At 42.0% G+C, this 12,978-nt stretch overlaps 1 protein-coding gene across 5 annotated transcripts in view; it reads right to left on the minus strand.

Moving 5' to 3' along the window:
* The window catches only part of adamtsl3 (ADAMTS-like 3), a 246,013-nt gene that overhangs the window by 13,206 nt on the left and 219,829 nt on the right, over nucleotides 1-12,978 (minus strand). For 4 of the 5 annotated variants that reach the window (XM_067494183.1, XM_067494161.1, XM_067494172.1 and 1 more), the window contains 5 exons: nucleotides 12,150-12,893; nucleotides 11,610-11,850; nucleotides 3,082-3,209; nucleotides 2,304-2,441; nucleotides 54-236 (listed from right to left, as the gene is read on the minus strand). In XM_067494183.1, coding sequence (XP_067350284.1) covers nucleotides 54-236; nucleotides 2,304-2,441; nucleotides 3,082-3,209; nucleotides 11,610-11,850; nucleotides 12,150-12,893 — 1,434 coding nt within the window. Of the gene's footprint in view, nucleotides 1-53; nucleotides 237-2,303; nucleotides 2,442-3,081; nucleotides 3,210-3,262; nucleotides 4,062-11,609; nucleotides 11,851-12,149; nucleotides 12,894-12,978 lie in introns of those variants that run through there. The other variant, XM_067494203.1, reaches the window with a different exon arrangement.

A 12,978-nucleotide genomic window follows, 5' to 3' on the forward strand; every position in this document is an offset into this window, starting at 1 on the left:
TAGAGATTGTAATGAATTTAAAGCTCTGTTGTATAATTTATTTACAAACCCACCGTAGACCTGGAGCACAGTAGAGGCAGTGGACTTTCCAATGGCATTAGTGGCTATGCAGGAGTAGGTGCCCTGGTGGTGCCAAGAAACATTTCTGATCCACAGTGAGCCAGAGGGAAGAGGAACAACACTGGCATCTAACTGTCCATTCTGCTTGTGCCACGTGACTGTGGGCTGTGGAACACCTGAAACAGAATAGAGACCAATAAGTCATCTGAAACAAAGTTTAAGTATCTTGTATGTATGTGGTATCAACAAAATACCTCAAAATTTAGTTCAAAGTAACAGCTACTGAATAAATACAGAATATCACTTCTGGGTAACAAGCAGTTAACATATAGCATTGGAAATGATTCATGTAATAATAAAAATGAAGCTAATGTTTTAAATTTTCTTTTCAAATGGCTTGTAATCCAAGGGGATTAGCCATGCTGTTCTAAAATTAAGCATTGTATGCATCAGACAACCAGCATCTTTAGAACCCAAATACAAGATTCTCTCAAAGCAACAGGCCTTTGAAGCTCACGTTGATATGATGCAGTCGTGGTTTGGGTAATTCATCATATTTACGACATGACAAGATTCCTTTATTTGTAAAGGTTCTTGACATCCAAATGTGTTTATCTTGAATTTGGGACATGTCAAGAAGGATTCTCCACCTTGACAATGTAAAGACCAAACAGTCCCTACACAGGACAATGGCACAGCATAGGAGAAGCAACACTTCAGAACCAGAATCAGCAGTGTACCTTTACCTAAAGGACAAATGACTTGTTTGAGGACAACAATGTCTGCATTTTGGAAAGAAAGGATAAATGCAATGAGAGAGACATACACAAAAGCCATATAACTTCAGGTGGAGAATTCCTTTTTAAGATGAGATCTCAGACACAATCCTTCTTCAATTCAATTCAACTCAACTTTATTTATATAGCACCAATTCACAACAAAGTCATCTCAAGGCACTTTACAGAATACGTCAAGACAATAAATATATAGAGAGAAAACACAACAAATCTCCCTTGAGCAGCAATAGGCAACAGTGGACAGGAAAAACTCCCTTTAACGGAAGAAACCTCCAGCAGAACCAGGCTCAGGGTGGGCAGCCATCTGCCTTGACCGGTTGGTGTGAGTGGAAAATGAAGAGAGAAAAGAAAAAAGCAACAAAAAGCAACAACAAAACATCGGGCAGGTTGGTATCTTCCAATTTCCATATTGCTGTTAGATCCATCCTCTTTCATCCAAGTTTAAGACCACTGCACACATCTACCAGCGAGGCCACGTTTAATAATCCCCTACATGGTGGATGACGGGTGTTAGCAGTTGTGATTGTTACATCCAAACGACTCTCTACACCACTCTCACATTAATAAGCCTATTCAAGACGGGCAAGAAACAAAGGGCCCTCAGAAAGAAGAAGCTATTTGAATGAGTAGTGAAGCATTTCCAACAAAGAAATCCACTAACATGACATAACTTCCAGACAAGATAAGTTTTTCCCCCTGAAATCATTTATATGTTGAACTTTCTTACTTACGTTATGAAACTGAAACAGGGCACGTGTAAGGAAAGCGGAAGATAGATAATAACACTACATGATAATTATTAAGAAGAAAAAATTTATCATGAGAACACTGTGGATCATGCCTTGTAATAAAAAGTCAGAAAACAGACTACTGCAAACGAACGTTTGGTCAAGAACCGTTTCCCAAAAGTGCTGTTTCATGGCAACTGGACTTGCTTCATGTTCTTGAAGATATTTCACCTCTCACCCAAAAGGCTTCAACAGTTCTTCCCAAATGGCTTGGAGTAAAAACTCTGTGGAATTGTTTCTATCAACTTTGGGTCTGTCGTTACCATCACATGAGTCAAAGTGTGAGCAACTGTGCAACAACCTTCATGCATCCATTTTCACAAATCCAGCTTGTTTTGCAGGTACATTAACTGCCTCCTTTCTGCTTAAGCAACAGTCTTAAGCGAAGACAGTCAGTGTGTGAAGGACTTGGCCACAGCTGACAGTTTAATCAATCAACATCTTAGTCAGATATGCATGAAATAAACTATTGATGAAGTGTGTTTGTACTGCTGGATCAGATGTCTCACTCAATAACAGTGAGTTGCAAACCACAGACAGTATTTTGCAATGTTATTACCACTTGTATTTCCCAGTCTCAGTCACTTTTTATTACAACTTTTACTTCTTTCATTCACATCTATTGTTGTTTTCAGTTTGGTCTGCTAGTGTTACTTACCAGAGACAGGGCAATCCAGAGTGAGGTCGGAGCCTGGCCTAACATTCACTCGTCCCCCAACTGTAGTGCTCAAGGTGTGTCCTAACACTGCTCCATGGTTTGTAACATTTCTCCATGGTACTGCGATGACCGGTGGCTCTGAAGGGACATTTAACATTAACATAATTAACAATGTAAACTAACCACTAACCATGGGGTGTTTTTATTTATTAATTCACCAATCACGTTATCAGACTGGTATTTTTGTTTGCTTTCAAATTTAATCTAATGGCTCAACAGGCTCAACTGCCAGGGGTCCAACTAGCACCTATAGTGCAGGACACTCCATAATACTTGCCTGACGGATCCTCCCTGACAGCTCAATACTGGCTGTATTTTCTGGCTGGTTGTCTTTGTGTGTCCTGAGCCTCGGTGATACTGAGTATCAGTCTTTCTCAGTTACAGAGAAAGACTGATACTGTGTTATTTCCCTAAACAAAACACAATAATTCTGTGCACAGATGCTCTTGTATATGCAGGGTTTCTGTGCTGTCCCAGGAAAATTGCAAAACAAAATGTAATCATTGAAATTTCCGTACACTTTCATTTCTTAACGATCATACAAAGCAGTTTTATTTCCCTGCTGTCATGTACTATGTATTGTTACTCATTGCCTGAAATAGTTTGTAATGGTATTTTATTTTAAACTTAACTAAAAATCTATTTAATTGTATTAGAAAATGTGCATAATAACAAGAACTGAAAAATGAAATTAGTGTATATAAAACATAACACACACCTGCTGCTAGTAGCTGAGATATCTCTGAGTCTGAACCATGTGAGTTGGCAGCTGTGCACTTGTACTGGCCTTTGTCAGAAGCTTTAGGCTGAAAGATGTGGAGTCCTCCAAAGCTGTCCCATGATATCCTGCAGACAGAGAGGAAAGACATACATCCAGCTGTGTAAAAACTAAAAAGCTGTTTATTGTCAAAGTTTAGACTTAGTACTCAAGCACACAACCACACAGACAGTTCTATGATTCATTATTTTTATTTGCTGATAAACCCCTATTCAGGATCACGGGGATCGAGACAACCATTCACGCTCACATTCACACCTATAGGCAATTTAGACTCAACAATTAACCTAACATGCATGTCTTTGGACTCTGGAATGATACTGGAGTAGCCAGAGGAAACCAAGTACAGGAAGAACATGTTAAGTCCACATAGAAAGGCCACAGCTGGCAGGTAGTTTTTAACGAGCAACCTTTTAGCTGTGAGGTGCCAGTGCTAACCACTCCACCATCGCTCTGCCCTCTTTGAGCAAATGGTAAATGGTCTGCACTTATATAGCGCTTTTCTACCTATTGGCACTCAAAGAGCTTTACACTGCTTCTTATTTACCCAATCACACTCACAATCACACACACACTCATACACCGATGGGGGAGCTGCTATGCAGCTGGCCAACACTCACCGGGAGCAACTAAGTTGGGGTTCAGTGTCTTGCTCAAGGACACTTCGACATGTGACCGGAGGAGCCGGGGATTGAACCAACAACTGTGAGATTGGTGGACAACCGCTCTACCTTCCTGCGCCACAGTCGCCCAGAAGACAGTATTTTTTAGGACAAGGAAGAGGAGACTAATACTCTGACAGGACCTCAAGCCATTAAATATCTTTAACCACTTATCCTGTTCAGGGTTGTTTGGGGGTCGAAGTCTATCCCAGCTGTCATTGGACGAGAGGGAAGGTACACCCTGGACAGGTCACCAGTCTATCTCAGGGACAACACAGACAGACGTACAAAGAAACATGGCAAATGCGGAGTTTGGCACCATGACGAAGTAACTTAGCACAGGAAACCTGGAGCTAACCATGGCAGCTAACATGAAGTTAAATAAGAAAAAGAACACAAAATAGAAAGTGCCCCGAAAAAAGAAACTGTTTAAATTAGGCTGAGGAACAGTCAATAAAGTCCTAAAGCACTGAAAATACAAGGCAGTGATGAGAAAAGAATTTCATAGACTGACAAGTCACTCTGAACAATAAAGTTGTGTCTCCTTAAAAAACACTGTGAGGCAAATCTTTGGGGCGTAGAAAAGATTTGAGAACATCTGTGGCACAGGAGGTAGAGCAGTTGTCCACCAGTCCTTGCTGGTTTAATCCCCGGCTCCTCTGGTCACATGTCGAAGTGTCCTTGAGCAAGACCCTGAACCCCAACTTAGTTGCTCCCGGTGAGTGTTGGCCAGCTGCATAGCAGCTCCCCCATCAGTGTGAGTGTGTGTGTGAATGGCTGAATAAAAAGCAGTATAAATCGCTTTGAGTGCCAATAGGTAGAAAAGCACTATATGTGTGTAGGCAAATTAACATGATGTAGAAACTAAACTTCCCAGCACAGAGTATCTGCATGTAGTTGCTTTATGCTATTAACACCCTGGTGGTTTTATAAAAACATGATAGATTTTTTTTTCATGAAAAACACTATGAAATAATACTGATAATTAATTATAGCTTAACCACCGGACATCACATAAAGTGGTTAAAATCAGCTCCCACTTTTCAAACACTGACTTTTGAGACTTATTTATTATTTACCGTACATGTTTATGCCATAATTACTATACTTTTTTCTAAATAAGGTACTTTTACCTTTGTACTTTAAGTAAAATTAAGATAGTGTGCTTATCACATTTTCTTTAATAAAAAAAGTTTGAAGCAGTACTTTCATCTAAAGAGGACAACACTTGGAAAGCACTTGTACTTGAGTACTGACTTTGTCTGCTTGTACCACCTCTGCACACAGTGTACCAGTGTACCTTTTGTTGTGCATGGGGCTGTGTAGCTGCAGACTGTTTAGAGTGGCTGTGACTCTTAAGTGTGGTGGGTGATCAGTTTATGTGGAAAATAGATCTGTGATATACTAAAAAATTAGCAGGTGGGATACTCAAAGAAATGGAAGGAAAACTGAGATGCCTTCTCCCAGAGTGGAAGGGAGTGGAAATGGAACACACACAGACACACGCACACACGCACACACACACACACACACACACACACACACACACACACACACACACACACACACACACACTCTCACTTTATATTGTTATTGACCGAAAGCACACTGAATCTCTCCCGGAGTGAAATGTGCAATAAAAACATATTTTAGTTTCTTTTGTCACAAATTAATATCTGAAAAAAAAACTTGTTTCACAGAAAACAAAAAACTCGGTAAATCTGATAAAAGTTTTTTAAAGGTCAACCTCAGCACAGCATGCTGCAGAGAGCCAGCTTCAGCTTTTTCCATGTTTCCTTCATTCCACAGCTATATTATGTGGATAATATGGAGTCAAGGGCAAATATAAAATACTGGGTTCAACGCCAGAGCCCATCAGTGCTGTAAATGTTAATCAAGTGTCTCACTTTTGCTGTGAATTTGTGTCTGTTTTTCTTCCAGTCAGTTTCTCTCTTGCTCTCTCTCATGGTCAGAATAAAAGAGCAGCCTGACATTTTGGGAAATATGTTTATTTGTCGCCTTACCCAGCATCAAATCAGACGACTGGTAAAAATTTCATTTAGTCCAAGATGTGATTAGACCAGCTAAGTGTCAATTCAGGAAAAACTGCTTATTCTATAGACAGTCAAAAAAGGACATTTCACAGCTTCATCTGTCCAATAAATACAAATAGAAAATGTGGTTTAATTATTTTAATTGATGATATGTCTTGACCAGGTAATATTAATTGCTAAGTCTTAAAATAGAATAATTCTTAAATTATCCTTCACAGGAAATTATGTTTTTACAACGGCCCACTAGAAAAAAGAACAGAAAGAGATAAAAAAGGATAAAAATGGCAACAAAATAGCATGCAAGATAGCAAAATTATCTTCCATGGACATGGCTGCTGCATTCAGTCCTGCATTGTGGTGAAATAATTGGCTGAAAGTGCTCTGTTGAAACACTTCCAGGTCATGCAGTGGGTGAGACTCATTGCTTAGTATACAATCCAGTTTCTTGAGCATCCTGCTGAACATAGTCCAAGTCAACACCAATAGTGGAGCTCACTCTTTTTATCAGTTTGTTCAGTCTTTTTCTGTCCATAGAGCGAGCCCCCTCCCCCGAGCACACCACACCAAAGAACAGCAGACTGGTCACCACAGTCAGATACAAAATGCACAGACTGGGAGGAGGGTTCTGGATAGTAAAGGGGTGGAATGAGATGGAAAGACTGAGCTTGTGGGGTGTAGTGAAAATGGAGGGGGCTGAAAAGAAAGGACTGATCTGTTGGAAGGGGGGTTAAACACCACAAGCAGCTGAGCAAAAGAGGAGGAGCTGTCGAATCTGTTGAAGAAGGCATTCGTGTACTCAGCCTGGCGCAGGTCTCCATCCGGCACGGCCCACCCTTTTGGTTCAGACCAGTGATCTTTCTAATGCCTGACCACCCTATCTGGCTGCAACTGGTGTTGCATTTTCTGTCTGTAGGCTTGGTTCCCATCCTCAATGTTTGCCTTCAGTTCTTTATGCAGTGCCTTTGCTCTGACCCTGTCACCCTCCCTGTAGGCCTATTTCTTTTGATCAAACAGGCCTTTTAAACTGCTGATAACCCAAGGATTATTGATGAGGAAGAATAGAATTATTTGCATTTAGTCATTTGGCAGATGCTTTCATCCAAAGCGACTTACAAATGAGGTACAGGCAAGCAAATCTGCATGCCCTAGAGACTGAGGAGACGTGGTCTGTAAAGTGGGGACTTAGTGGAGACAATCACTGCAGAGCCAATGTTGATGCTAATGTTTATATGATGATGTTGAAGGTCTCGCTCGGAAGACAAGAACTTCGGTCTTGGAGAGGTTGAGCTGAAGATGTCTTTCACTCATCCAATGTCAGACAGACAGGTAGAAATGCGTGATGAGACAGTGGAGTCATCTGGTGGAAAGGACAGCATAGTGTGTTTGTCATCAGCATAGCAGTGATATGAAAAGCCATGTGAGCAGATGAGAGATCCGGGATGTAGCAGAGATCGAAAAAAGAAGAAGAACTGAGCCCTGCGCCACACCGGTAGAGAGGCTATGAGAGTTAGATACATGCCCCTGCCAGGATACCTTGAAGGTTTGTCCTGATAGGTAAGACCAAAGCCAGGCTAGAGCTGATCCAGAGATGCCCAAGTCCGAGAGTGTGGACAAGAAGATGTGTCAAAGGCTGCAGATAGATCAAGTAAGATTAAGACTGAAGACTGACCTGCAGCTTTTGCAGCCCGCAGAGAGTCCACAATTGTCAGGAGTGACCACTCTTGAAGCCAGACTTGTTGACATCTAGGAGGTTTTTCTGGGAAAGAAAGTCTGAGAGTTGATTGAAAACTGCTCGTTCTTTGGTCTTGGCCAGAAATGGAAGCAGAGAGACGATTCTGTAACTCTCCACATTGGAGATTTCAACAGATGCTTCCTAACTAGTGGAGTATCTGGGCCTACTTGAATGAGGTTGGAAAAGTGCCTGTTGTGAGAGATGTGTTGATGATTTGTGTAATGGCTGGTGTTAGTGTGGAATCCTTTTTCTAGGTACGCTGACACCACAGGACTGTATATAATCAAATTGATGTGATCAGAGATGCTGTCTGTGAGGGTTACACCGTCTGTTATAAACAAGCCCCCCACCTTTCCGCTTACCACTTGCTTTGGGATCCCTGTCCGCTCTTATCATTTGAAAGCTGCTTATGCTGGTATTGCTCCATCGTTCAGTCACATCTCTGTATTACATATGAGGCTGCTCTCCCAAGAGGCTTTCTGACTCCCGATATGAGTCTCAACCTCTTTCGTTTTGTTGTTCATGAAGCAAATATTCCCAATAGTAACTAACGGAATATCCCGGTCTCTCTCTATGCTCTCTCCCTCCGTCTCCTATTTCTTCTCCGTCCCCGGCTCGCATCCTCTACCGTCTCCTTTGTAGTAATTGTGCTAGAATATCATGAAAAAATATACACTTATGCACTGTTTAAGCACCGAGTGATTATTATCAACAATTTTTTAACTCAGGACACCTTAGATTTTTGCTAAATTTATTGTAATATCTTATAATATTTTTAGTGCTCCGTGAAAACTAAAGGAACCTAAAAAAAAAGAAAAAAATCAAACCAAATCTAAAAACAAATCAACACATTGTGAATCAGGATTAGTTTTAACGTGGATCCAAGAGCAACAAGGCGAGAGAGGTTCAGTGAAAAGATTGAACTTTATTAAAGATTCTAAAACAGGACAGGGAAAAAACAGCCAACCTAAACTCACTCCTATGAAGGAGGACAAACTGGTAAATCCCAGAGGGATGACTACAAGACTAGAAAGCAAGGAATAATCTCAGACTGAAACACCAGGAATTTAACAAAGGCGGAATGGGAGACAAAGAACTAACAATCATAAACTGTTAAGCAAAAACACAGAAACCTAAACATAAAACCAGGGGAGCAGATACAAAGATGAACTAAAATGAGAACTGAAACAATGACCTTCAGAAATAACCAAACACTGGAAAAACGGGCAAAAACTGTCCCTACCCGGGGCAGCTGGTGAGCAGAAGGCCCAGGCAGGAGGCCGACAATGACAGCTAAAACCCTATGGCGGCCGGGTAGGAGGTCTTGCAGGAGGTTGGCGACGAAGGCAGAAGCCCTCCCAGGGCCGGGCAGGAGATCTGGCAAGAGATCTGGCAGGAGGCCGGCGATGATGGCTGAAGCCCTCCGGGGGCTGGGCTAGAGGTCTGGCAGGAGGCCGGGGAGGAGGACGGGGACGACGGCTGATGGACTCCAGAGGCCAGCGTCTGTGGCGGAAGCCCTCTGGGGGCCGGGCAGGAGGCCGGCGTCGATGGCTGGAACCCCATAATGGACTACCAGGAGCTGGACCTGAAGGTTCTGCACTGATCAGCTGGACAAGAGGGGATGCGATGGCCACTTCCAGGAGAGGGGTGTCAACCAGCTCGGGCCCAGCAACAGGTGAGATGTCAGCCGACCTGGGGTCAGGAGCAGGACCAGACTGGACGTCAGCCGGCCTGGAGGCAGGAACCGGATCAGAAACAGGACCAGAACCGGACCAGACCTCAGCCGACCCGGAACCAGGATCAAAACCAAGCCGGATCTTGGTCGACCCGGAGCCAGGAACCGGAACAGAACCAGGCCGGAGCTCGGCCGATGCGGAGACTCGAACAGAAACAGGAACAGAACCAGGCCGGACTTTGGCCGACCCGGAGACTCGAACAGGAACAGAACCCGTCCGGACCTCGGCCGATGCGGAGACAGGAACAGGAGAATCAGAACAGGTGGCAGTGTCCGTGGCAGAACGGGAGTGTTGGATCATGACATTGTGATACGCTGATTATGGCGACATAGTAGTAATTGAACATATAATTTGCCTCGTCTCCTTTTGGTCTGGAGACAGAGCAGACAACTGTCCAATCATAGGAGGTCAAAAACACTAAAATTATGTCTACTGACTCTGTTTAACTGTATTTAATAAAGAGTGTATATTTTATAAATATGAGTAATATTTATTGAGATGCTATGTCACATTGTTTATCTCATGAGATGCTGTATGTCTTGATTAGCACCACTGAGGTGGCTGCAATCATAAGTAATTACAATGACTTGTACCCTCCAGAACAGACATTACACTGGCCCAGCGTACTTGCAGTTCGCTGACAATAAATTTGGAAACCAATCCAACAAGTGTGAACTTGTAACACTATAGTACAATAGCACACTAAGTCAGTAGCTGTTAAGAGGGAGGACTGGAGAAATGAAGAACAAGACATGTTGTGTATAATATCAGAGCAGAAAAGCACTCTCTCTGCAGAAGCCAGTCATGCTGTGATTGGCGGGGCCTCGTGCAAAGTGGTGATGGCTTCCATATGTAGCCCACACGTGAGAAAATGTCCCACTGAGTGCCAGCTCTTAAACTCCACTCTGCCTTTCCTACCATGGAGTTGAGAACATAAGTGTGGTCTTTGAATTTTAGTTGACAAAGGATGCAGTGCTGCTCATACTGCAAGTTTCCTAAAAGCCCAAAGAGTGTGGCCCACTTCTTTTACACATGAAATATTTCTAATTTTAAAAGGTTATTAATATTCATAGCACCAGAGCTACTTAATGAGACAAAAACTGGATAGCACAGTTCACTTGTGTGCCACAAGAAATGCCATACAATGTAATCATTGTCTCTGCAGGCTGTTAAAAATGTGCACTAGAGCTCAGAAATATGGTATATGGTATATGTCAACTCATATGAAGAATTATGGAAAAAATAGACAAAATATGTCCCTCTATTTGCCCCTGGTGTCAAACATTAAAGAATTGAAATTGAATTGAATTGAAAACATTGAAAGAATATTACACATATAAATACAACTGCATGTCCACTTGATGAGGGAAGAGGAACCAGCAGAGAAACAAGTCGGGCTGATCTGTGAAACTGTCTACAACAGTTAGACCAATATCCAATATGCTCCATTAATGATCTATGCTGTCAATATCCACCTTTAACTGGATTTTGTCTGCATTAAATTGAACAGATTTTCTTCACAACCTTAAACATTTCTAGAGCATTTAAAGATGATTTCACACTTCATTGCAGTTCAGTTCATTTGGTTTGTGGAAAAGGAAAAAGAGACTGTTGCCTTTGGTTAGTTGTGCTCCAAATGAACTAAGAGGAGTAAAAATTAAGTCAATCACAGATAACTCAGTACTTTTCCACTTCAAGAAATCAAAACCCACTAAAAGACAGCAACTCATACCACACTTTGTTTTATGCTGCACATATTCAGCATCCATAATATCTATGGGTGTATTATGAGACCTGGATACTGGATACTACTACTACTTACACATGGCACCTATTCACTCCTAAGGAAGTTTTCATATATGAAATGAAATAACTCCATAAAGTTTACCAAACACTGATTTAACATTAATTAGATGTTATTAGATGTTTGTCATTTTAACTAGTAATGGCTGTGTCAGCACCGTCTAAACACCAGAAACTGCTCAATGATAAACTAAATAACTAAAGTTTAACAAATTTATTATTGGCGTTTTTAACAACATCGGTGTCTGGTCTTAGAATCTTGTTCTAATTTAGATTATTAAGACTTAACTGTATAATATTTGGTCTAATGTGCAGCAGAAAGCTGCACAGTAGAGCTGCTTTGAAAGAAAGCAGTAGCACTGCAAAACTAATAGGTTGAGTCTATTTTATATATGATAAACATTATAAATACCAGAAAGCTATCAGATCTTTGTTAAACACTTAGTTAGGAATTAGTAAATCAGCACCAGTTGCACTTTACCTGTCAGTGGGCTGCAGCAAACCTCCATCTTTGCTCCAACTTATTTTGGGAGGTGGGATGCCCTCTGCATGACAGAGTATGGTCAGTGATCGGGTAGCGTTGGTGAGGATGGCAGTGCGTCCAATGCTGATGTTGATGTTCTTCTGAAAAGTTAGTGGAAGTGTCTTCTGTTGTCTGATGATTGCTGGTTTGCTCAGAACTGAGTCCACTGAGGAGTGCTCTGACCAGTTGGGCAGTTTGTCTGTGGGACCACACACAATACAAGGTAATAAACCAAGAGCAGTTGACTGATCTTAAAATATATCCAGTTACCTGTAAATTGATTTTCCATATTTGGTATCTCTAGAATCTTGGACTCTAGATTTGAAATTAAATTGTCCCATTACTGATGAAAAGTGGGTGATGTCTTTAAAGTATATACTTTAAAATCTATCACTGTGTATATTAAGAAAATAAGACAAAGGGGGGTTGAATAAAGAGTTTATCTAACGCAGAAAAGACAGTGTGTGTATCGTGCAGCATTAGAGGCTGGGTTTATACCTTTAGTTTGTCTTCCTTTCTCCATAGTCCTAGTCCATAGCTGGGCAGCAGACATGTGGGTCAGCATTGAGGCAATGAGTTCTGAAGCTTGCTGCTGTTGGATTTCTTCCCTGTCAGCTTGCAGAGTTATATTAATCAACCGTTCCTTCACATGTGGCTGCAGTGAGACATCCTGAACACCAGGTGGCACCAGAGACACACTGACTCCAGGCCAGATCCACATCAGGTCTGAGTAGTGGCTATGGCAACTAGGGAGCATCTTCTCCCAGTCTGGAGAAGGACTGGTAGTAGCCACTCTGCTATTTGATCTACTGTCACTACCTATCAGCTGGAGGGTGAAGATATCAGAGGCGGGACCAGCAACACATTTATACACCCCAGTGTCCTCTGCCCCCACAAAGTGGATCTTAAGTGAGCCAGATTTGGTGACCCCCAGGCGTTTAGAGCTGGGCAGGGGTAGTCCATCTTTGAGCCAGCGGAGGTAGGCTTTGGGGAACCTTCTGACGGGGCATTTGATAACCAAGGAGGTATTAGGAAAGAGGTATGCATGGCCACCAACGGTCAGGTGTAGCCGCTTCTCCTTGCGGGTTTGGATGTAGATGTGGTGGGACGCCATGAGCAGGGGACAATGTTTAACCCCATCCTCATAACCTCTGGCCTTTGCAGGACGTCTCACCATCTGTTTGACTTGGTTGTTCACCAAAACCTTCTGGGTTTCTTTAGGTCTTATCTGTTTCTTGTGTTCTAGTAGATAAGGAAATAAGATAAGTTTTTTTGTAAAAAGGTTTACAAGACGAGGATGACTTCCTTAAGACTTTTATAAGCTTTA

The sequence above is a fragment of the Channa argus genome, chromosome 2 (genome assembly GCF_033026475.1).
Source record: "Channa argus isolate prfri chromosome 2, Channa argus male v1.0, whole genome shotgun sequence".
NCBI classification, from domain to species: Eukaryota; Metazoa; Chordata; class Actinopteri; order Anabantiformes; family Channidae; genus Channa; species Channa argus.